Source organism: Cibotium barometz, chromosome 45 (genome assembly GCF_041138505.1).
Source record: "Cibotium barometz isolate CiBa-2024 chromosome 45, ASM4113850v1, whole genome shotgun sequence".
Taxonomy (NCBI): Eukaryota; Viridiplantae; Streptophyta; class Polypodiopsida; order Cyatheales; family Cibotiaceae; genus Cibotium; species Cibotium barometz.
In genome coordinates, this window is record NC_141090.1 from 33,442,971 (window position 1) to 33,469,168 (window position 26,198).

Below are 26,198 nucleotides of genomic sequence, written 5' to 3' on the forward strand. Positions count from 1 at the left end.
ATGTGAAAGGATAATCCACATTGAATAAACAACTTCATCAACTCTCTCGTTGCCTCTTTCATGGCAGCCTTTTGCATCCCTGCCTGTACATGTCCTTTCTTGAACACTGGAAGACTAGTTCTTTTGGCTCGAGGCGCCGAGCTAGAACCACCTGCAACCTCACCACTGGTATCTTCCTCTCTGATACTGCGAGTCCTCTTGGAGACACTTTGACGTGCTTCAGGCTCTCCCAGATTGGGGATATCCTCAAGGGGGATACCTAGCTGCATGGCCTTCCAAGCCTTGAGGCTATCATAGATTTCTTGTGGCACATGCTTACATGGCCCAATGCCGAAACCCTTTGTTTGTGACAAATGTGCCTTCAGCCTGGTGACACCGCCATGGTGCTTATCAGCACAAAAGTTGCATTTCCACTTTCCGGAGCCCGAGCCACCATATCTAGACTCGAACGTGACATTGTTCCAAAGAGAATCACTTGTTCGAGGCATCCTACAAGGCGGGGATAAATGCAGATTGTTGGCCCTGCAAGTGCGACACAGAACATAAACTAATCTCAATAGAGCAAGGGTGGACCGTGGAAGATATGCCATAAATATTGATGGAAGAGAAAAAAGTGTGCTGCTTTGTGAGTTGTGCAAAGAAAACCAACTTAAAGCAAAACATGACATTACCCCTTTGGAAGACCTCCACAAGGCCCAAGGACACCAAGGAGCAGGCGGGCCGACACAAGCGATGGAAGGAATCGAAGGATGGCACACAAATCGACAAACTCACAGGCGGCCGCCACTGGGAAGCGTGAATGAATTGCGCCGTACGATTCACGAAAGGAAACGTTTTTTAAGGTTTTTAAAATATGCATGATGTATGAAACGCGTTTTATACTGTACGAAACGTTTCGAAACGTTTCGTACGTTTCGAACCTGTATGAAACGCGTTTCTATGCAACTGTGGCAAAGACACACGATCCTGCACTGTCTCCTGTACTTCCTTTTCACTTTCCTCATGTAGAAGCTTTTGATGTGACAACCACGGGCTCGCCTCCTTGAGAAAGTCGACGATATCCCGGTGATGGAACCATGAAACCGGCCTTCAGAAATCTGACGGGCGGTGGAACAAACACTCGCACACAGAAGACTAAAAAGAAAACAAACAAGGGAGCTAGAGTGCTCCTGCAAATAATACAAGGACACCGATTGACCCCAAACGCAGTGGCGCCCCTTGCGGTATTTCTTTACTTGATAAAAAATGAGTGCAAAGTACAACTTGTCGAATCCTTTACCAATAGGTTCCCTTTTAGGTTTTCACCCAGGACTACGACACCTCCTTGCTTGAAAAGGTCTTCTCCATCTCAACCATGGATCTCACGATCCCTTTCCCAGACAGCAGTAGGGCTGTACCAAACCATATGTCCTTCCTATAGTCACAGCTTGCGTGTAACCTCGAGAAAACTAGAACGTGTTCACATGAATCCAGAGACATGCTTTCCTCACGAAACCAAAGACCTGCATCTGATAAACCATAGACCTGTTTCCATAAACCCTAAGCCTGTATCCTTGATACCAAAGTCCTATTTCTTCTCGAAAGACCAATGTCCTGTTTCCATGACAAATAAACCCACATATGCACCATCCAATCACGGTGCCAAAAACCTAGAGAGAGAAAGATAGAGGATGTGTCAAGCAATCCTTGAATACACATAAGTCGAAGAAGAAGAGCAACACACATCTCTTCCAAGAACATCATCTTGTGCATATGCAGCTTGATCCTCTGTATCCTAATCTCGTAAACAAGGTCTGCAATCCACGATACCAAAGTTCGCCCGCCTGGCTGCTTCCACACATGCAGCCTGCTTCACGACCACCAGTACTCGGACAAATTTGTTGCTGCGTGCCCATCCTCAGCACCGCCTTCCCACACCTGGCGTCCATCTGACTGCCCAACTGGTTGTCCACCTAACTGATAGCTTGCCTGGCTGCCCACCTATCTGGTCGCTGGATGCTGGCAGCCCGTGCATATCACATATTCATGCGCTGGCAGCAATCCATCTGGCGCCTAGAGCTGTTCACAGCCTACCTGACAGCGCCCAGCATCAACCAGCGGCAGCAGTAGCAACATCACCTTGCGGCGGCAGCATCAGCGGCGGCGGCAGCATCAGCAGCAGCAGCAGCGGTGGTGGCAGTTGTACGTGGCGGCGGCAGCACATTAGGCGGCAGCGGCCAACAGCAGCAGCGCCCATGCACAGCAACAGATGGTGGCGGCAGCAGCAGCAGCACCTCAGGAGATGCGCCTGCGTACCATCCGGCCACCTTCCCACACGGTGATCACCCACCTCGCTTCCTCATGCTCGCCACCCTTATAAAGAAAACGATTCGTTTTTCTTCTCAAAAACGCCAAAAGCAAAGGATTAAAAACGCATGATTTTCAAATAAAATAATAATATTTTGAGCAATCAAAGGTTTAAATACCTTATGACTTTAAAAATCCTTTTTGTCCCCTTTCACAGTTGGGCTGGCCACACTTATAGGTTTCCTTTTCACATTCAAACTTGATGCTTGTTGACATGTGTCCATCCCGTGCCCGTGCCCACGTGCTTGTTGTCCAGAGGGAAAAACATAGAGTCGTAACAATACTATGCTGAAAATGAGCAAAAAGCTGATGCGAAAATGCAGATTTAACGCAAAAATGCAAACCCTAATTTAACATGCACAAAACGTAAGCTAAGGGTGCTCCTAGGATGACCTAAGCTCTGATACCAATGTAACAACTTGGTTCAAAGTTACGAACTGTGAACCGAATGTTAGAGTCCAATCCACGAATGAATTGCTCCATCTTGGCCTGCTCAGATAACCCTAACTACTGTGCTAAAGTAATAACCTTACTGGAAAACTAAAGCACTCGGGATCCGTTCTGTCTGAGTCCATAGAACTCGTCTTTCAGACCGGTCATGTACTGGGACGGGAGAAATCTGGTCTTCAGGTCATGGACAAAGATGTCCTAGTCAAAGGCTGTGACACCTGTGGCCTGGTCTGTATGAACACTAGACCAATGCTGCAACCAAGTGACTGCCTCACCAGTGAGATGGGGAGCCGCTAAGTGGACTTTGTCTTGAGGGTCTGTGATCCTAGCTAATGGAAAATGAGCATTAAACTGATGAACAAATTGATTAACTGATGAATGATCACACTTACCATCATACTTATTGAAGTTTGGTTGACTGCGAATGATGATGGTTGATGCTGCTGCGGGCTGCTGGTTGGTGACACCTATGACTGGGGAGATTGAGGAGAGCTGCTGATACCTCAAGTGTATGGCCTCCTTTTCCCGTTGGTGCTCGAGTAACATACGTTCTCGATCAAGCTCACGTCGGTGTTCCCGAGCGGCGAGTTCAGCCTGACGCCGGTCTTCGTCGTCGATCCTGCGTTGGGCTTAGGATGGAGCTTGGAGGCTCAAACCATAAAGACCAAGACGGGGAGGTGGTGGCCTCCAGCTTGGAGGTGCTGCTCTGTGTTCTTGCATATCTCAGTCGCAGTACCCCTCCCCCCATCTTACAGATATCTCCAGTGTGATCGATGGAGTTCGGAGTATGCCTACTGTCATGTGCATTCGTTAATCCCGATGCTCATAGACATGTATATTCTCATTAGCAGATATAGGGGCAGATTTAGAGCAGATTTTACAGCCCTACAGGCTCCTAGAAGTGCCCAAGACATAGCCCAATGGTTGGGACACCTTTTGGGCATAGTTTGGACACAAAATATGACTGTTTGGACAATGTTTTGTGGGAAAAATAGGCAAAATCGACTTGATTACGAATTGATACCTTTTTCCTATAAATAGGACCATTAGGTATATTGATTAGAATCATCAATAAAAGATCAAGAGGATCCATTTGTCAGAGTCTGTAAGGCAGCAAGGACATAGTGGTGGATCAACAAGAGCTTCTCTTGTCCGATTGCAAGTAGAAGGCTGCAGGGATCTTTGGTATGCATCATGAAGCTATGAATCAGCAAGATCATTGTATACATAGCATCTTTTGGCAATATACAGTAGATTAGGTCTATCTCTCCTTCTCTTATGTGTCTTTGCTAAACATAGGATTAGTGTTAATCTTCTTTGCTTAGCGTTAATCATGAACACGCTTCTGCAATGCAACATATGACCGGGCTCTGACTCTCGCTCAGAATGAAGAAATGAAGCTTAACGGAGGCAAGCCCTAGCAGTCATCTTAGTCCAGTACCAAACCCCAGCAGCAGCAATCAGCTGCATAGACAGGGAAAGGTAACGCGTCTTCTAAAGATGCTAAGAAGGACAGCAGTAATAGCTCCAGTTCAGGGGGTAAGAAGGATAAAGAACCTAAGAAAACCCCTGATGAAAAGGCTAAAGCAGGCATTACTGGAGGTTATCTTCCTCCAGAGGAGCAAAGGAAGTACCAGTCAGAAAATAGATGTTTTTTCTGTCATATTATAGGGCATGGTAAGAAGGATTGCCACAAATGGCAAGCGGCACAAGCCGCCAAAGCTCCTTCTGCCACAGTTGCCACAGCCTCCTCCAACTCCTCCAGCCCCGCCTCCTACCTCAAATGCAGTTCAACTTTTACCTTCCATGCATCCTATGCCATCCGTGGTATTTGATGCTAAGCAGGAGGGTGAGAGCGACGCTGCTCAGAAGAGTCTCATCCGAGCTTATGGCTCTGCCCAGAGCCGACAGTTTGTAGTCCTTTCGATATGGGTAGTTCTGGAGATGCCATCTCTCCCCAGTTGGCTAATAAATTGAACTGCACATTAGTCCCATATCATCTGGATGTGGACGGGTTTACACCTGGTCTTCGCACCCACATTTCCCAGAAGGCACAGCAATTTGCCTTTGAAGTTCAGAAGGCCTCATTCCAGCGAGATATCATTGTCTTTCCTCTTTTGGGATGTGACATGATCTTAGGAATCCAGTGGTTTCGTCAATATGAACCTATTCCCAATTGGGGGCAGGACACCTTTATTATCTCTAAAGGTTTTCCGGAGCCTGTCATGATTCGGGGGGATAGGAGCATTCTTGGCGTTCCTATGATTTCTCATCTCCAGGCCCGACGAGCTATGTGCAAGGGAGCAGAAGGAGCATTAATTTATGCTCAGACAGCTTCTATCTCATCAATAACCGCTGTCTCATCATCTTCAGTCCCTCAGTTAGCAGATCTCCTTTCTCATTCAGACATTTTTAAGGATGATCTCCTACCCAGTATCCCACAGTTGGCAGAACCTCCTAGCAAGTTTCCCTCTTGTCTTTCCAAGACTTTCAAGGGCAAGCTAGAACAGCAGTCAGTTCTCAAACATTTGAAACATGTTCCTTATGGACACATTTTCACAGTCACCACAGACCACCAAGCACTTAAGTCACTCCCGACGATGCCAAGTGCCCAGTGGAGTGCTTAGCACACCAGACAGGGTCAGCTCTTCCAACAAGTTGGAGTACACCCCTGGTCAGCATAACCCAGTAGCAGATGTTCTTAGTAGAAAGAATAGAATCCCAACCAGTCAGGAGTCTACCATTCTCAACATCTCTGGAAAAGTGTCATGGCCCTGTGAAAATGGAACAGTACAAGTGTGGGCATGGTGGTTGCAGAGTCAGAATATTTTATGATTCACATGGGGGGGTGCCCGGACAGAGTTTAAGATGTGTGGACATCCCTAGGTGTGAAGGGGGGAACTAGAAACATTAAACTTTAATGTTTATTAAAGTTTGCCCCTAGGCCTTAGTGGCCCTAGGGAACTTTTAAAGTTTGGGGCCCTAGGGATTATTTTGGGGAGGAGCCACTTTTGGAGTGTTTCTCTCTCCTCTCTCTCTCTCTCTTCCCTTTTGGGAGTCGTGGAGCAAAAGGGACACTCTAGCGTGGAAAAGCACAAGGAAACTGAGGCGGCTGCTGTATCTGTGCTGTAGTTGCTGTTTTCTGCAAGCTGTGAGCTGTAACAGGCTGTACAGAAGCCGTACAACCCTGTACGACTGCAGGTGCTGCTGAGGACAGAAAAGCGCAGGGCTGTGGGACTGATACAGGCGCCTGCAACTGCTGAATACAGGCTGTACAGTGCTGTACGACTGCAAGTACAGCTCTGTACCTTCTGCAGGTACACTGTACGGCCAGTTCTAGGGCAGGTACAAGAGCTGGGCAACACTGTTGCAGTCAGCGCAGGTGACCAGCAGCAAAATCCAGCAGGCGGCTACTTCAGGTTCACTGCAGAAATAGTCCGTACCGTCCAGTACAAGCAAGTACAAGCAAGTATCATCAAGTACAGGCAAGTACAATCAAGTACAGTGCTGTTTTTCAGATCTGTACTTTCAAGGACAGCATAAGAGTGAACATCAGGAGGAGGGTACAGGCAAGTACAAGCACATGTGTGAAGCAGGGTTGTGGATACAAGTGCCTGCAAGTACAGATTGGTGCTGTTGCTTCCTCCAGTGCTGTTTCACGAGCTGAATTTGGTAAGCTCCGTTTCTGTTCATCTATCTCTCTTTCTACTGCTTGATGTCTGTTGCAGATATGAGTTATCTGGCCCCTTGTGAGAGGAGGGGTATGGCAGATTGACAAGGGTTGAGACAGAGTTTGGACAGCACATGTATGTTTGAGCTGAGATGATGTATCATGCACTTGAGTTATGCCAGATGTATGCCCATGGCTGGCCTGCTTAGTGATCTTGGCTGATCAGAGGGAGGCACAGTGTGTTATTTGGAGACACAGATCTGTGTGCATAGATCCTCTGTGCTAAGAAGGATTTGTGGGCCGTCAGATTGGACATACAGGTGTAAACTCTTGGCTGATCTTTGTGTTGTACTCAGCCATTCATCTTATTATAATTGAATAAAGAAATACCGCAAGGGGCGCCAAGCTTTGGGGCCAACAGGTGTCGCTGTGTTTTCAGATTTGGGCACTCTAGCTCCAATCTGCTTTGTTTTCACATCTAGACTACAAGTGGACGGGTGACTGCTAGTCTACCGCACTCTGGTTTTCTATCAGAGGCCGGTTTCAAGGTTCCGTCCTCGGGACCAATCATCAACTTTCTGAAGGGGGTGAGCTCGTGGTTGCTTTGAAGAAAGCCATCTCTGAAAATTCAGCAAACATGTCTGATACAGAGGATGAGTACTTCTATCACGAAGAAGAAGAGCAAGAGACTTCTCCTGAAAGAGATGTATCTGAGGATATTTTTGCAGGAGAACAGGCTGCAGATGTTGAGCCTTATGAGGATGTAACACAGCCAGAAGATGTGCATGGTAAAGAGGATGATGATGCTCGGTTCAAAGATCGTTTGGCTAGTGTTATGGATACTTTTATGCAGCTCACATAGAGCGAGAGATTTGCTGAATTTATGAGATCTCGCACAGAGCCCCACTCAGAGCCCCAGAAAAAGAAGAAGAAGGTTCGTTCGAAGAATCTTCCTCAGGTTCATAGTGGAGCCATCCCACAGGAAGAATCTTTTGGCCAGTTTCCGAATATGCAGCATGCTTATGGTGCAAACTCTCAGAGTTCCTTCTATGGACAGCCACCTATTCCTCAGCAGAATATGCATCCAGGTTATTTTGGTGGTGGTTCGGTGTTTCAATCCATGACTGGGGGTTACCCTCAGGGAGGCATGGGTATGTATGGGCCTTTTGGAGCCAATTTTCAGCCTGGCATGCAAGGGAATATGTATGGTGGTATGCAGTCCGGTATGCAAGGAAATATGTTTGGAAGCATGCAACCTGGGATGCAAGGCAATATGTTTGGTGGTATGTAGCCAGGTATGCATAATGGAATGTTTGGAAACATGGCTGGAATGTATGGTATGCCTGGTGTGGGAATGGGAAATGTTGACCCAATGATGGGTATGAATGTTGGGGGCAGCAATCTTGCGAAACCACTTCCATATGATAATCTAACGCCTATGGGAAAGGCGAAGGATTACAAGGAAGGGGGAGCTGCAGTGAAGTTTGACACTTTCAGTGGGGCCAAAGATAAATTGAAAGCACTTACCTTTTTACAGCAGTTTGATGCTGCTTTTTCTGGTGGGAATTACACAGAGTCCTCTAAGGTGAGGAAAGCTGCCACTTTTCTCAAGGGCAATGCTTTGCAGTGGTGGTCTACTCTTCTTTTGCAGGGCATAGCACCCACCACATGGGTCCAATTTAAACAGGTTTTCTCTTCCGTATGGCTCACATCTACATTTGAGGTGGATGTTATGACCGCATGGCACAAGCTGGATGCTTCAAAGTGTGATAGTTTGGAGGATTATAACAAGAAGTTTTGGGAAGCTCTACTCCCAGTGACTTCTTATCGTGCCGTGCCATTATCTGAGCAGGTAGAGAAGTATTGTTGTGGGCTGCCCAAAGAGGTACGAGATTATTGTATAAAGACAAGAGTAACGAACATGTCACAGATGATTGAAAATGCTATGACACCTAATGCGTTACTCACAGGTGGTTCATCTGGATTTAAAGGCAGTAAGAAATTGAGCAAGAAAGCTGAAAAATTTGGGCATGCTTCTCGTGATGCTAAAGGGTCTTCAGAGACAAAGTATAAGAAGTTGCCAATGCCCAAGAGGACTTCTGAGGAAAGACAGGCTTTGAGAGATGCTCAAAAGTGTTTTTACTGTACTGAAGAGGGGCATATGTCATTCAATTGTCCCAAAAGAACGTCCAAAAAGGACCCTGACAATAAAGGAGAGCCCAAGCCAAAGAAACCAAAGCCTTCTGCAGGCTTAGTTCCTGATCTTGTGGGGGAGCAGCTAGGTGGTGAAGCTACAGAGTTGTGCAGGGCATGGGGCAACGTGAGAGATCAGAATGCTTTGATCTTCTTTGACACAGGTGCTAGAGCTAACTTCATTTCACCAGATTTGGCTTGGGGATTCGCGCAGAGGAGATGGGGCCGTTACATGAGGCTAATATGGCTTGTCCAGGGTATGCAGAACCCGTTACTCCTATCATTGGGAAGCTTCGGCTTCATTTGCAGGGTTATGTGGACAGCGAAGAGTTCTTCATCATGCCTTTGGATGGCTGTGATGTTTTGTTGGGGATGCCATGGTGCCACAGGGTACATGCGGTGGTGGATACTTACAATAGGACAATCACTCTGACTCATAGAGGGAAAGAGCATGTATTGGATGTAAAACTCAAAGGGGAATCTGTTCCTATTGTATCCGCTTCGGCGCCGAATAGACCGCCATACCGTGTTAGTGCAGCCCAACAGGAAGAGATTATGAGTCAGGTGCAGGAGCTATTGAATAAGGGGTTGATACAGCCTAGCTCATCACCCTTTTGCTCACCTGTGCTCTTAGTTCAGAAAAAGGATGGGTCTTGGCGCATGTGTATTGATTACAGGGCCCTGAACAAGAATACCATCAAGAATCGATTCCCCATACCGAGGATCGATGACATCTTGGACCGCTTACAGGGCTCCACAGTTTTTAGTCGTATTGACTTGAAAAGCGGGTATCGTCAGATACGCATTAGACCCGAGGATGTGCATAAGACAGCATTCCGAACCACGTTTGGGTTGTATGAGTTCTTGGTTATGCCCTTTGGTTTGACAAATGCGCCTGCCACATTTACCAGAATGATGGACAGGATTTTCAGGCCTCATAGAGAGTTTGTGGGCACATTCTTTGATGATATGATTGTGCATTCACAAACTGAGGAAGAGCATAGAAGGCATTTGGCCATTGTGTTTGCAGAACTCAGAAACCATAGATTGGTGGTTAATGGCAAGAAGAGTGAGTTTTTCTTGCAGGAGATTCACTTCTTGGGGCATATTGTGTCTGGTCATGGAGTCCGTATGGATCCAGCAAAGGTGCAAGCAATACTTAATTGGCCAGCTTTGAGGACAGTGCATGATGTACGCAGCTTTTTAGGATTGTGTTCCTATTACAGGCGATACATACGGCACTTTGCTGAAATTACTTCACCTCTTCATGCTTTGACGAAGAAAGCAACTCCGTTTAGATGGGCTGATCGGGAAATTACAGCATTCAAAAAGCTCAAAGAAACGCTTACTTCGGACCCAGTATTGGTGTTACCGGACCTCCGAAAGGCTTTTGTTGTCCAGTGTGATGCATTCTCATGTAAGAGGGACATGTGATAGCCTATGAGAGTAGAGTTTTGCAAGATGCTGAGAAGCATTTACAGGTGTATGAGAAAGAGATGTTGGCTGTAATTCACGCTCTTTCTACTTGGAAACACTACTTGCTTGGGGCTGATTTCACTGTGCAGACAGATCATCAGACCTTGCGATATTTCCTCACGCAGACTAAGCTTTCAGAGAAGCATATGCGTTGGGCAAACTTTTTGTCAATGTTTCACTTCCAGATTGTGCATGTGGAAGGCAAAAAGAATGTAGTGGCAGATGCTTTGTCACACAAGCCACAGGTCTCTGCAGTTTCACTTGCTTATCATCATGAGCTTGATGAAATGAAAGAGCAGTATGCCCATGATGAGGATTTTGAAAGGTTATATGATCAGATGTCTGAGGGTCAGCGGCATGAGCATTATACTCTCAGAGATGGGTTTTTATTGATGCATGGCAGACTGTGTGTTACCAGGCCATTGCGACTCAAGGTTATGATTGAAAGTCATGCTCCACCGTATGCAGGTCATAGAGGTATTGACGCCACGGTCAAAGCAGTGGAGACTTTCTTTTATTGGCCAACCTTGAGAAGAGATGTTGATGCCTTTGTGAGGCAATGCATCGTATGTCAGAAGGTAAAGTTTGACCGTCAGAAGACACCTGGGTTATTACAGCCTTTACCTATTCCGGATAGACCTTGGGAGAGCATTGCCATGGATTTTGTATTTGATCTTCCACGGACACAAACGGGAAATGATGGCATCTGGACTATCATATGCAGGTTCAGTAAGCAGGCACATTTCATTCCCGTGCGGAAGACAATTAAAGTGGATCATATGGTGAAGTTGTTCATGGCGAACATCTTCAAGTATCATGGCTTGCCTACGTCTATCATTAGTGACCGTGATCCACGGATGACGAGTTTGTTTTGGAGAGGGTTGTTTGACAACATGGGTACAACTCTCAAGTTTTCATCGTCATTTCATCCACAGACAGATGGTCAGTCAGAAGAGGCTAACTCTACAGTGTTGGATCTTCTCAAGTGTTATGTGTCAGAGCACAAGCAACAATGGGAAAAGTATCTTCCTTTGGTGGAGTTTGCATATAACAACACATAGCTCGACAGGCAAGGCGCCTTTTGAGATTGTGGAAGGAGGAAAGAAGATTCCACCCATTTTGCATACAAAGGATAAGATCTTTGAGGCTGATCAGTATGTGGAGAGCTTGGATGAAGCTTATCGGAGAGTTAAGTTGGCCCTCCAGAAAACTCAGCAGAAGCAAAAGAAAGCCGCAGACCGTCACAGACGTGATTTACAGTTTGCATTGGGTGATTGGGTTCTTTTGCGCTTTGAAAAGGCTAGACTCAAGAAGATGAAGGGTAAAGAGCGCTTATTCCCTAAGTTGAGCATGCGATATTATGGGCCTTTTCAGGTTTTGGAAAAGATTGGTGAGGTAACCTATCGTTTGAAGTTACCACATCACTGGAGGATTCACAATGCTTTTCACGTGAGTCTTCTTAGATCTTTCCGTGGGGATGTGCCTGAGGATGTATCAGATGAGGCTCAGCCGGAAGTTGAGGAACTTGATGAGGTTGTGATTCCAGAGTAGATACTGGCACATAAAGAAAGGAAGGTACGAGGTAAAGTTTCCCGTCGGTATCTTGTGAAGTTCAAGAACTATTCACCGATGGATGCGAAGTGGATGGAGGAAGGTGACTTAACAGATTCACCTCAGGTTTTGCAGCTTTATCTCGATGCCTTTGAGTTAGAGCCGACTCTTATTGTGGCTCATTCAGGTTCAGCAGAGCATGGGTCTGGAGCATTACCTGATGCTCAAGAGGGGGGTAGCACCTCCACTCCCTTGATACAGACAGGCTCAGATGACATCTAGAGGTCGCTTGGTGCAGTTTTTATCTCACCCGAAGGTACTGAGGCTGACAGTACATCTGTTTATGGGACTTCTATGATATATGTGTACTAGTCACATGAGATTGTTGTGGATATGTATGGTTCACAGTGGTATACAACTTGGACTATTACTATGCCATTGGTTTGCAGTGAATGTTGATACATGTGTATGGCTTAGAGAGATTGGGACGCTGATCTTGCCATATTGTATATTTCACTTTGGATATTTTGATGCATCACCAGAATGCAATCGAGGATGCTTGCCATTTTTCAAGAGGGGGGTATGTCATGGCCCTGTGAAAATGGAACAGTACAAGTGTGGGCATGGTGGTTGCAGAGTCAGAATATTTTATGATTCACATGGGGGGGTGCCCGGACAGAGTTTAAGATGTGTGGACATCCCTAGGTGTGAAGGGGGGAACTAGAAACATTAAACTTTAATGTTTATTAAAGTTTGCCCCTAGGCCTTAGTGGCCCTAGGGAACTTTTAAAGTTTGGGGCCCTAGGGATTATTTTGGGGAGGAGCCACTTTTGGAGTGTTTCTCTCTCCTCTCTCTCTCTCTCTTCCCTTTTGGGAGTCGTGGAGCAAAAGGGACACTCTAGCGTGGAAAAGCACAAGGAAACTGAGGCGGCTGCTGTATCTGTGCTGTAGTTGCTGTTTTCTGCAAGCTGTGAGCTGTAACAGGCCGTACAGAAGCCGTACAACCCTGTACGACTGCAGGTGCTGCTGAGGACAGAAAAGCGCAGGGCTGTGGGACTGATACAGGCGCCTGCAACTGCTGAATACAGGCTGTACAGTGCTGTACGACTGCAAGTACAGCTCTGTACCTTCTGCAGGTACACTGTACGGCCAGTTCTAGGGCAGGTACAAGAGCTGGGCAACACTGTTGCAGTCAGCGCAGGTGACCAGCAGCAAAATCCAGCAGGCGGCTACTTCAGGTTCACTGCAGAAATAGCCCGTACCGTCCAGTACAAGCAAGTACAAGCAAGTATCATCAAGTACAGGCAAGTACAGTCAAGTACAGTGCTGTTTTTCAGATCTGTACTTTCAAGGACAGCATAAGAGTGAACATCAGGAGGAGGGTACAGGCAAGTACAAGCACATGTGTGAAGCAGGGTTGTGGATACAAGTGCCTGCAAGTACAGATTGGTGCTGTTGCTTCCTCCAGTGCTGTTTCACGAGCTGAATTTGGTAAGCTCCGTTTCTGTTCATCTATCTCTCTTTCTACTGCTTGATGTCTGTTGCAGATATGAGTTATCTGGCCCCTTGTGAGAGGAGGGGTATGGCAGATTGACAAGGGTTGAGACAGAGTTTGGACAGCACATGTATGTTTGAGCTGAGATGATGTATCATGCACTTGAGTTATGCCAGATGTATGCCCATGGCTGGCCTGCTTAGTGATCTTGGCTGATCAGAGGGAGGCACAGTGTGTTATTTGGAGACACAGATCTGTGTGCATAGATCCTCTGTGCTAAGAAGGATTTGTGGGCCGTCAGATTGGACATACAGGTGTAAACTCTTGGCTGATCTTTGTGTTGTACTCAGCCATTCATCTTATTATAATTGAATAAAGAAATACCGCAAGGGGCGCCAAGCTTTGGGGCCAACAGGTGTCGCTGTGTTTTCAGATTTGGGCACTCTAGCTCCAATCTGCTTTGTTTTCACATCTAGACTACAAGTGGACGGGTGACTGCTAGTCTACCGCACTCTGGTTTTCTATCAGAGGCCGGTTTCAAAAAGACTTAGAAGATTAGTATGTCGACTCCCCTGAGTTTGGTACTCAGTATAGTTTGGCCCTCACTTCTGAGCCTGGCCACTATTCAGTACAGAACGGTTGGTTGTTCTACAAGAACCATCTTTGCGTTACTCGGGAAAAGGGTTCCGCTCTTCTCCACGATGCCCATGACTCCTTAGTTGGAGGACATAGGAGTATCAACAGTACCCTCGAGAAATTAGAACGGTCCTTTTATTGGCCAAAGATGAGGCGTGATGTCTATGCACATGTACAAGCCTGTAAGATTTGTCAAAAAGTCCAGGTTCCCCATACAAAGAAGGTAGGTTTACTTCAACCTTTGCCTATCCCCGACGGACCTTTCACCGACATATCTATGGACTTTGTAGGGCCTCTATCAGCATCCACTGGATCCCGTAACACTCAGTGTTTTACCATTGTGGATCGCTTTAGTAAATTCTACATGCTCATCCCATGCAAGCATACGGCCACAGCCGAGGACGTAGCCCGTTTGTTTCTCAAGCATTGGTATCCAATTTGTGGTTTGCCTAGCACCATAACATCAGATAGAGATTCCAAGTTTACCTCGCATTTCTGGAGGGCATTATTTGAAAACTTCGGAACTAAGTTGCAGTTGTCTAGTGCATTCCATTCCTAGACAGATGGCCAGACAGAAATTTATAACCAGTTGGCCTTTGATGTCCTCAAGTCATACTGTCATGACTAGCAGTCCAAATGGGAGCACTATCTTCCATTGGTCCAAGCTATCTTGAACGACACTCATTCATCTAGTGTCGGACGGACTCCATATGAAGCAGCCTTTGGTCGCTGTTTTTCTTCTCTTTTGACGAGAATGGTGTCTCCATCTTTAGAGGCTAATAAAACCACGGAAGCATTTTCCGAGATCATTGAGTCAGTCAAGGACCGCTTGACCAAAGCTCAGGAAGCATATAGCAGACAGGCAAATAAGTCTAGACGAGATGTCCACTTCAAGGAAGGGGATTGGGTCTATTTGCGTATTATGAAGCAAAGATTGAAACAAGTGGCCAAACGTTGTCCCAAGCTTTCATTCCGTAGTTTTGGCCCTTTTCCAATAATTAAGAAGTTAAGTGATGTCTCCATAAAGATAAAGTTGCCTGCCAGTTGGACAATGCATGATGTTTTTCTATGTTTCTTGGCTAAAACCATATGTTGGTCTAGAAGTGTTTGATGTTTCAGATGAACAGCAGCCAGACGTGGTAGACGAGGCAGAAGTGATTGAGCCTGAGCAGATCCTTCTTCATCGATGGAAGCATGGTTCCGGTTGACGGATTCGTCAGTTATACGAAATTCCGAGATCGAGGCACCCACGAAGCCGTATGGCTCGACTTCTTCCAGGAGTACCCCCAGTTATTGGCGGACTACTTGGACGCTAATCAGGAGGGAATGTCACATGCACTCTGCACTCTGCATGGTGACAAGATGGCTCATCATCAAAAGTGCAACAGTTGTACAGTTTTAGAACCCAATAGGATGATAATTGTCGTACGCCGTGACTCCATTGTACATCCTCAGTCCAGGATAAGTCAGGCACGAGCTACGTAGGTCATTCCTCAGCCTTAGCGGGCCAGTCAGTCAGTCAAGTCCCTTAACCCACTTGGAGAGAATCATTCATGCATGTAGAGTCAGTAAAAGCCTTAGGGTTTGCATCAGAAAGCACTCTGCATCCTGCATAATATGCATTCATATGCCTGTGCATCATTTAGAACATCCCAGAATTCTTAGGGAATTTACAAGGATTTATCTGGTATTTTTTCCATATTTTATAGTATTTATTTAGCATTATTTGTCATTTATAAATATAAACTTTATTAAATGACCAGCCAACTTGACCAACCTCCAGTTAGTATAAATAGGCTTGCATAGGGCTTAGTTTCTCATTCAGTCTTCAGTGTGCCAAGAGCTTTCCTCCTCAGCCCTAGGAGTTCCCTTGCCTTCAGCACTAGACTAGTCTCATCTAGCCCTTGGAGTGTTTGAGGTTGCTTCAGCCAGTCCTATTTCTCCAACACCTGCAGTTCAGCAGTCCCTACAGCCCTAGGCGCCTGCATTCAGCATCAGTTCAGTCCCTGATTCAGCATACAGCCTGCGTTTTCTGCATGTGAACCAGCCGTACAGTCACCTGCGTTTCTGTCCAGCAGCAGCAGTACACTTATGCGTTTCTGTCCAGCAGCAGAACAGCCTGCGTTTCTGTCCAGCAGCAGCAGTACACTTATGCGTTTCTGTCCAGCAGCAGCACACCTGCGTTTCAGTCCAGCATCATCCCTACAGGTCTGCATTTCAGTCCACAGCAGTTCTCAGCCCTGAATCATCAGTTTACATCAGTATCCAGCCTTCTGTGCATCATCCATACATGCCATAGTCATCCGGTGAAGGTAACACAGCATACCCTTATCCATACATAACTTTATCCAGGATAGGTGCATCGGAGCATTGTGGACATCATCTTTACCTTCTGGGATGTGACCGCGGTCGTCAGGGTGTCTTCACGGTCCTTGATTTTGGGGTGTAGACAGGGTGGATCGAACATGATTTGAAATCTTGATGAGAGTGCACATTCAAATTTTGACAAATAAACAATTTTGATGAGTATGTTCTACCCACATCCATATGCTCATTTAGGGCGTGAGAAGTGAGTGCTTTCCCGTCTCCTGGTTGATATGCCAGGGCTGCCCTTTGCCCCTCTCTCGTCCTCTTTGTTGCCTATGCCATGACCTGCATCTTGAGATTGCAGGGGTTGCGCCTCCCCATTTGCACCTTGGAGGAGCTCCTTTCTCACCAGAGGGGACTCTGGCTTAGTTTGGCACTACCAACTCCCAATGTGGCTCTTTCCCCTCCCCATCCGAGGTAGCTTCCCTCTGAGAGTGGCCAGCCATGGAAGGAATCCCCCCTTTCACTCCATCGTTCTAATAATCTCATGTGAGGGTTATAATGTGCCTTTCAGTGGACAGGTTCTTTGTTGTTTACTACTAGGAGCTTACTTGCAAGGTATCTAGACTCAATAACAGGATGACATGCAAATGTGAGTGCTATCTTGCTCCCTGTTCTAGCTAATGGTCACTGGTGTTGTTTATCTGCAGGAGAAGACGTGTTTGATGGGTCTGTCAGTGCTTATGCCAGGACACGATGTCCCCACCTTCATTGCTAGTCCAGCCCCAATCATTCGTTTTCAAGAAGCCCATGACAGTGTTGGTAATAATGTAGGGCCTGATAACCCGACACAAGGTGAACAGTAATTGGGTTGGAGAAGTCCTAAGCTTGAAGAGATTGGCACCATGTCACATGGTCTGATGACCTTTTGGAGCTTGTGTGGCTGCTTTGCGAAGTTTAAGGGTCAAGAATGCAGTTTGATACAAATTTTGTTGCCATGTTAACATAGCGAAGTTTGAGGATTGGAATAATGGCGTCATGATCTTTTGATTTTATAGAACCTTTGAGGTCCAATGGGTCTCATTGACATGAAATCAAGGTCATCAATAACCCACTGTTGTAGCTTCACCTTTAGCTGAGCCTTTGATAGCGAGATACGTCTTGGTTTTTCATCTTGGATTCTTACATTATAGCACACTGCATGTGAACACTTGTATAAAATTTATCACTGCAGACACCATATGGTGCATGCATATACCCCATTTTTTCCAAATAGGCTAGTGATCAGGAGGAGGACTGGTAATTCATTGTGAAGCTAAGGCTGTGTACTTTGTAAACACTGTCCTTGTAAACCCCTGTATTGAATTTGATTAGTGCAGTTAGGTGCACTTCCTTTGTCTTCAAAGTTGAAGAAGATGCAAGTTGCTATACCTCATGGAATTGGTACCTCATTTATGTAGGCATCCTTGCCACCCTTCTCTTTTGAAGCAGCAGTATGATTTCAAGTTCTTCAAGTGATGCTCATGCCCTGCATGTCAAGCTCCACGAAATTATGACACTACCCAGGCACTTGGATAAGGGCGTGGAAAACCTTATATCAAAATTTACCCGAGTAATTAGAGCTGTCACCATATGCCTGACCATTAGTACATTTCCATCATAGTCACTGTTGCGGAACAGTGACTGTGCATTTTTATTGTTGATCACGGACAACTCCACTTCTTGCATTCACCTTTTGTTCTCCCATAAAAAGAAGACGAACCATGGTAGATGCCACAATATAAAACATGTACTGTTGCTGCTATTGCAGAGAAGCAATCTAGTACTTAGTGAATGGCTTCACTGATTTTACTGGTTTTTCTATCCTCATATACCATGCATTAGATGCTTAGCAGGTTGAGCGAAATATTTTTGCAGGACTCAAGCATTTGTCAGATCTCAAGGGAAAGTATATATAAGACTTTCTTTGCACAAAAAGTTCAAATGTACAGTAAAACTTAACTTTATTGCATCTTGATCCAGGAAAAGCATGCAAATCCAGAGGGAAACACCATTTGGGGGTCTTTTAGACAATAGTGGTGTGTGAGATAGGATAGGGTTGAGGTGATCTAAGAAAGGATGCCATCTGGAAAGGCTAAAGGGTTATAAATTGGTGTACTTCATAGTTCATTCTCTATGAAAGCAATGTAGTCAAGTTTGTGCTCTGTTACATCAATGGCTTCTTCAGTTTACTTGTGTGATATTGTGATAATCCTTATTGACTGTGATTGCTCCTTTTCAATAATACCATGTATGCTACTAAACGTGTATTCCTTGAGAGCTGCAACACCTCTATTAGTGGGTAGCCTTGGATAAGACCTTTCCTTTATGAATGAAGACTGACAGATGAGACCAAAAAAGATAAAAAGCCTTTCAGCTAGCGATGGCATCTCGTCGTGGAGCAGGCTGTATTTGTGTTTCAAAATTCAGTCATCCTTGGAGCAGAGATGCCATTACATTGCAGGATTATTAGTCTAGGGCCTGAGTGAGAGTGGGCAGCATGATTAGTACTAGTTGGTCACAGAGTTGCTTTTTTTCCTCTCTTTGGCTATTGAAAATGCTCGATCTTATAAAAGAATGAGGTGAAGGGTTCTAGATTGTATCTTGATCATGTTGTGGACACAATTCTTATAGTAGTGTGATGTGGTTATTGGGCCATATAGTTAGGATTGTACTCATTAAGGAGTTTGTGTGTTGAACTTTACCTTTGGAGAGGGGCCTCCCAAGGAACCCAGCTTGTAGTTAGCCCACTAGTTAGCCATTTCAATGATAGCCATGAGGACTGGGGGTACGTGGTGTGAGATACATATGCCTTGAGGATGTGGGCTTGACAAGGTTGTATTGGTCTCTAGCTCAGGGGTGGCTTACCATTGCATATAGTTTGGAGTCTATGGTTGGGTGGCAAGTGCTACCCCTTGTATGTTCCCATGGATGTTCGTGTATACTCATCGTATGGTGTGTACACGATTTGGAGTGCTTTGGTCATGCTTCTCGTGCTAGCCTTTGTGAGTATCGGTCTTGGGTGGACACACATGTAAGTGTATTCTTACTATGGGGTGTTTCATTTTGTATTAGAGTAGTAATTAAGCCTAATTAATGCTTTGTTGTGTTAGCCCTAGGTATTGGTTTATTTTATTGGATTGAAAGAGAGCATGTTAGTGTGTAGTTATCGGGTGAATACTCTTTTGCTTTTTTTTTTTGTTTTTTTTGCTTGAGTATGCTTTTGAATGTAACCATTTAATATATTACCCTTTACACATGGGCTTGTCTCATTTTGACAAAATTGACTTTTCAAATTTATTAATATTGTCTCTTTGCTTTTTCTTCTTGAATCTCGTAGGGAGTGACCTCCTTCTTTACCCATACTCACATTTGTTTCAAAATTGATGTCCAAAACTTAAACCATTCTTACAAAGGCTTACACATATCCTTCATTCACTTAAAGGGGAACCATATAAACCTAGGTTTACAAAATCAAGTGCTCTTTTTTGCTCCATTAGATGCGTGAAATCAGAGTTAAGTTACATCGATAATCCTCTAATCATCCTTATAATCCAAATAAATCCTTCTAATCCATGTAAGTGTCCATTTATTTTTGGATTTTTCTATTTTTATTATCCAAAAACAATTAACTCAAGACTTCGATTAAATCCATTGATAGAACTAACTAATTTGCATGTGTATTCTAATAAAATACATGTTCTACCCTTGAGATGGGGATAAAAGAATGTATTGTGCTTGCATAAATTAATTATTCAATTAAGTAACTAATTGATGGGATTAAGTGATTTAACACCATCTCACATTAACATAATTTTTTTTAATTTTTTGAATTGTGAGGTTTTTTTGCATGGAAATGTGCACAAATGTGTAGAGTACATACACATGATGAATTATGTGAGGTTTTTGTTCATGGAAATGTGCACAAATGTGTAAAGTATGCATGATGAATTTGTATAGTCTTGTGCCATGGATTTGGCACAAGAAACTTATGAGTTAACTGGGGGGGGGGGGGATAAGGTGTTGGGGAAAACCCTTACAAATTCTTTCCAATTTCCCATGAGTTTTTGGACATTAAAAAGATGGGTTTAAGCTTTTGAGTTGTTTTTGGGTTCAATTAGATGAATTAAATGCAAACTAACACTAAACTAAGTCAATTGTTTTTTATATAGATATGGAAGCTACATCTAGTGATGATCAATCTGGTCATAGATCTATTGCGCATACAATATCTCAAGCTATGATATGTGCAAGGAATGGACCCCATGTACAACCACATATGGTTCTCATGGATCTTGCCATATTAGGTTCATGATTTGCAAGGTAGGGTTACTCTTGGAGAGCAATGGTGGACCACCGAATAGGCTAGGCCACTTAGTTCTTTGGCTACAATAAAGGTTTAGGACTCAAGGCGCTTGTAATGGCAATAAAGATTTGACACCAATATGATCGTAGTGATGGCCGAACAAGGAAATGATGTGGAAATGATTCACAAATACAAGGCTCTGGCATAGATGAATGAGTTTTGTCAAGGATTTCTACTTGAGGATTGCTATGTAGTATGGAAAGGTTTTTCCAAGATATTGTTACACTCCCTTGTCTAAATATGGATACACGCATACTACGGGATAGTAGTATTTTGAAATAACCTTTGAGGGACTTTTTGAGGACATTAGCAAATCTTGAAACATTAGAGGATACAATTGAATGAAAACAACTAGTCATGTATGATGGCATTGACATACATGAAAGTTGGAGATAAAGGAATGCATTACTCTTGTCAGAAAAAAGATAAAAAGAAAATTGGAAAAGGGGTTGTTAATTTGGTCTGTCTATATGAGGTAGATAGCTTTAAAGAACTTGGAGAGTGTAAAGTGGGTGTGGTAATAGAGTATGAATTCTAGTAATAATCAATTTGTACCACAACAATAGAAAACATCCTTAGGTTGTTTTTCAAGAGACTCTCTAGTAATGATCCATTTAAACCAATAATAATAAACATCAAATTAATTAGATCTCCTTTGCTTTATGATGCAATGATGACATGGGAATTTATAAGGGAATAGCTAGGAGAATATTACGAGTGCTTGCCAAAAAGGAAGAGGTATTGTGTGTACTCATCTGGGTACCAAAGTTAGAGGAGGAAAGATGAATGATGCAAAGAAAATACCAAAGGTAGTGCTACTTATTTCTAACATTGAATTCTTCAAAAGTAGGTGTTTCCAACTAGAAGATGATAAGATGGTCATGGAATTGCATAAAACTATTGGGGCCTTACAAGCTTGAACCAAGTAAGTTTACCACATGTTGGGTGTTTCTTGTTGTCACATTGATGAAATTAAAATAAGGCTTTATGTTTTCTTTCTAAATGGCACATGGATATGATATGGTGAAAATCATGATATGAGATGCATGGCATTCCGAAAACAACTTTTTATAGGTTTAGGGAGAAATATGAGCAAGGTATGAGGAAATTAATGCATGGAAAAAAGGGCATTCTTAAAAAAGGATGGGATCACACCACTGAGCTAGGAAGAGCTACTATGCAAGATTTTATATAAAGAAACATTAAGTGAATTCCCCACAAGAATGAGAGGAACCCAACTAGTTGTTCTTCCAGATGTGTATAAGCAAGTAGACATTTTGCATGAGGTTAATATGTTATTGTGAGAGGCTTAAGTCATGAAGAAATGTCCATGTCCATATTAAATAGAATATGGAATTCAGAGTTTAAACATGTTAGCCTTGGCTAGAAAAGTGAGTTCTCGAAATGTAATTTATGTACTATGATAAAACTTCAACTAGGGGTAATCTACTAATGAATGGAGCACATGCTACAATAACTTAGTTATAGAAATCTTTACTTTTATATGCGTGGATGAGATGTACTTAGGACTATACCTACACAAAAATACTTGATCAATGACAAAATGGATCATAAAAAACTATCATTCTAGGGTTACAAGTGCATTCAAAGGATACAGATAAGGTTTACTAGCTATCAATGTGACTGGAACGGATGATAAATCATGGGCATGGTCAAGGATACTATGGTCACTTTGCTATATGCCGAGAAGCCAAGAAAAGGAAAGCGAAACTTAGAGGCAAGCAAATCTCATGGAAACATGGCTTAGGTCGTGGACCTCAAAGAAGAGGACTAGGAAGTCAAACGTGCCCATTTGTGGTTAGGAATGACCACACCAACAAGTTTCACCCAAAGGTTAGCGCTTGTAGACATGGGTGCTAATCATAGTTTAATGTTCTATGAAACATGGCACTCTCTCGATCGACCAACTTTACTCCACAACCCGGCCACTATCACTATCGTTGCTTTAAATTCGTTGCTTTAAATTGTGTTAAGTGCTTAGGTGTTGTGACAATTCTATTTCACATTGGGAATAACCCCCAACAAGGAAAGTTCTATGTTGGGCCTGCAGGGACAATGCAAGAAGAAATCCTCCTGGGAAGAGGATGGATGGGCCACAACTGGTGTCACATTGATTGGGATGCAAGGACACTTGCCTCAGAGCAGTGTACGATTCTCATGACGGACAAAGAACAACGGGGGCTGCAGATCCCACCCCCACAAGGTATACAATCCTCTTCACCAACCACAAGCCCCCTAATCACCAAAAGAGAGAGAATGGTGCCACCAAAAAATTGGCCCATCCTTTACCAAGATCACCCCTTCAACAAAGCCTCATCTCACCGAAACGACAAACTCCATGTGGACAAAACTGGGCACCCTGATTGGACAAAACTGGACATCACATCAAGGCTCGCCAATGTTGCCTGCTAACCTAGATAACATTGCTAACACTACTAACTGCTAGTAGGTACAACCTTAAACCTTTCCCACCGAGACCCCCCAACCGAAGTTCTCCACTCGGCCCACCAATACTCACTAGTGTGGGTACCCAAGAAGGTCCTCGTCGCACAAGGTTACTATGAGGGTGCTACTACCCTATGGATCCCCAATAGATCTCACCTTCCCATTCAAACCTTGGTGACACGAAAGGCTTTGGCACATAGATACACTACCAAAACCTCATTGTCTTGAGCTAAGGCAACCTCAAACCCACAAGGTCAGGGAGAACATCCAAAGACATCCACCACCACTGAAGCAAAGACATCAACAAATCCCACCTCATCCTCAAGCCACAACTACTCAAAGGTGGGTACCTAAGAATCTTGTGACAACCCAAAAGTTTTATGAAGGAAATAGGAAAATATTACTACCTAAGCTGCTGACGTGCAACATCCTGCTGCACAAGCCCACTACACTACAACACTGCCATGGCAGCAAGACATGGGAACCACTATTACCACTAGTACTCTACCAAATAAGGGCAAAGGGAAACTCCAAGAGGGAGCCAAGGACATGCCTATAGAACAACAACTGATTTCATCAGTGATATGCACTCTTGATCACCCATGGTTGTTCACTCATTCTAGCCCCGGTCACTTGGTCTTTAGCCTCAGCCATTCCATATCCCATATCTATGGCCGTTCATCCGAAAGTCACGGTCATTTGTTTGCCAAGTCATGGCCATTCCTCAGCAAAGCCATGGCTTTTCCTTTAAATAACCTAGTCAAGAATTACTAAGCCATCCTCCATTTCAAAAGCCATAATTGGCCAGAGACTATGATAAGTTTTTTATATGGAAAGTGTCCAGAAGGACGTGAGTCCTTCCATGTTAATCAGAGGTCCCCTAATTCAAGTGGAACGTCAAGCCCACCCTTGGCTAAGAGGAATCGTGAGCTAGAGAAAAGTCAAGGTAAAGAAATAGGGATCACAAGGTTAGAGAGCAAATCTCTGACTCATCGTAAACATCGCATCAAGACTTTTCAAGAAAGAAGATGTTTTAGATGTCAACAACAAGGTCATCATCAAGGGAGAATTTTCCCTTTCCTATCGAGATCGTCCCTAGCTAGATCAAAAGAAAAACCAATCTTTCAAACAACAAGATTAGAAATAACAGCTCTCCCTCAACTATATATCAAGAATAAAGACAACGCAATGAGATTTTCCATGAGAACAAATGCTTCATGTGTAAACAACCTGGCCACTTGAGAAAATATTTCCCTAACTAACCAAGGACCCTCCTCTTCCCAAATCATGGAAAGGGGAAACCCAATAGGATGGACCTATATCAATCGAAGAGGTGAGAATGAGGCCAGTACAAAGTCTAGAATATCCAAACTAGGAAGTGGTTGCCCAAATTGTGATTGTTTTGAATTAAGCTAGAGATCATTGATTCTTTAATCAAAGTTTAATTTAAGAATATGTTATCTCATATGCTAGAGATTAAGATAGGGATTGTGTTAGGAAGTATTATAGAGATTATGATAAGCTTATAAATGGGAGATTAAGTTAGAAATTTTAATACAGATTATACATATGATGGATTAAAGATAGCCAAATTCAACAAGGGATTCTATGAGTAAATAGAAGATGATTGGTGCAAGATTCATGTGAAGTAATGTAAATGATGAATGGAGGTATTCTAGGAGACGATGTTAAGGTTATGAATCTTGCTATCATAGGTTAGATCGCATAAAGGATTGATCTCCTTACGTTTTTCAATAAAAATTTATGAAGTACCATATTACATGGGGGTATGAAATAAGGAATTCGTAAGGTAGAATTAGGGATGATAAAGAATGGGTTAATATCATATGAGAGTGTATATGGATGCATGAACTTAGGAGAAGGCCAATTAACTTTAGAATAATTGGGAGCTCAACAAAATAAGCCAAACACATTAAAGAATTAGGGACTCTTATGAATAATGTTTAGATAAAAGAAGATTTCTACCTAGTGGGGACACCACTTTGGGAGAGAGGGGAGGATTTACTTAGAGATTACCCAGCTCATGAGATGAGGACATCTCGATTCTTTTAAGTGGGGGAGAGTGTAAGATCCCTCCCAAGCTATGTAACGATTCTCTTTTAATATAGATTTCAATAAGAAAGAGAGTGTGCTTAGAGAGAGACTATAAGACTAGAAACATTAAGAAAGTGATAGAGTAAAAATATTAGCTCTAGAAATCTGAAAAGAAATAAGAAGACAAGAATAGATCTATTAAGAGATAAATATCTCCAAAAACAAAATTTTGAATTTAGGTGATAAGAGGTCATATTTAGAGTACTTTTACATATTTAGAGGCCATGCATACTAAAAATACGGAAAAACAATGCGTTTCTAAAGATGATGTATTTGCGGCTATATACGAACGTTTTTACCTATTGGTGGTAGACCAAATATCTTCCCAATTCTTTTGACTGGTTATATGACCATATTATGGCCAAAACAATTTTTTGGTTCTATTAGGGTCTCTACATAGGGAAACTGTAAGAAGGTAGTAAGAAGGTGATTCTAGAACTTGAGATGTATATATCCCTTCCCTCTTATCTAATCTCTTGGAAGAGAAGGCTAGTTTTCTATGGTCTTTTGGAGGAAGAGAATTCCACTCCATTAAATTTTTTTTAAAAGGAATAATAGTATGGCGTAGCCCTGTGAGAGAAGGCTCCTTTGCCATAGTCCTTCAAAAGAGAGAAGAGTCAGAGTATGACTAAGAGGAGATTACGCTTGGGGATGGTCGGATAATTCCAATTCTACAAGAAGGTATTAGAAGACTCTTTGTTCTGATCTTTCAAGTTTTGAAGCTCTTGTTGACAAGCAAAGATAACGATAAATGATAAATTTCTGCATAATTTCTGTAAGGTATATATTTTTAGTTTTTCAATTATATATCATTCTTGGGGATTGAGGCATGGCCTTGGCTTCTCTATTAATTGTCAATAGTGATCTATTTGATTGATTTATTAGTTAAAATTTAATTAAGATAAAAATTACTATAGAAATAGTATAATGAATTATTGAAAAGAAAAGATTTTTTCCCTTGATTTCTATGGATATGTTTGCTGGTTTCATTGCTAATCTACATGTACATCTTCTCCCCTACTTTGCTAACTCCACTCTAGGCTTGCATAGTCGTCGGCATGCGGAGGCAGTAGCAAGCCCAGGAGTCA

The 26,198-nt window shown here is 43.4% G+C and overlaps 1 protein-coding gene across 2 annotated transcripts in view; it reads left to right on the forward strand.

The window, feature by feature from the left end:
• Positions 1 to 20,715, forward strand: part of LOC147612674 (uncharacterized) — a 41,622-nt gene extending 20,907 nt beyond the window's left edge. Inside the window, exon 2 of one of the 2 annotated variants that reach the window (XM_086783241.1) lies at positions 20,336 to 20,715. In XM_086783241.1, the coding sequence (XP_086639367.1) occupies positions 20,336 to 20,407 (72 nt within the window). In that variant the 3' untranslated portion in view covers positions 20,408 to 20,715. Of the gene's footprint in view, positions 1 to 16,834; positions 17,555 to 20,335 lie in introns of those variants that run through there. The other variant, XM_086783240.1, reaches the window with a different exon arrangement.
• The last annotated feature ends 5,483 nt before the right edge of the window (positions 20,716 to 26,198 follow it).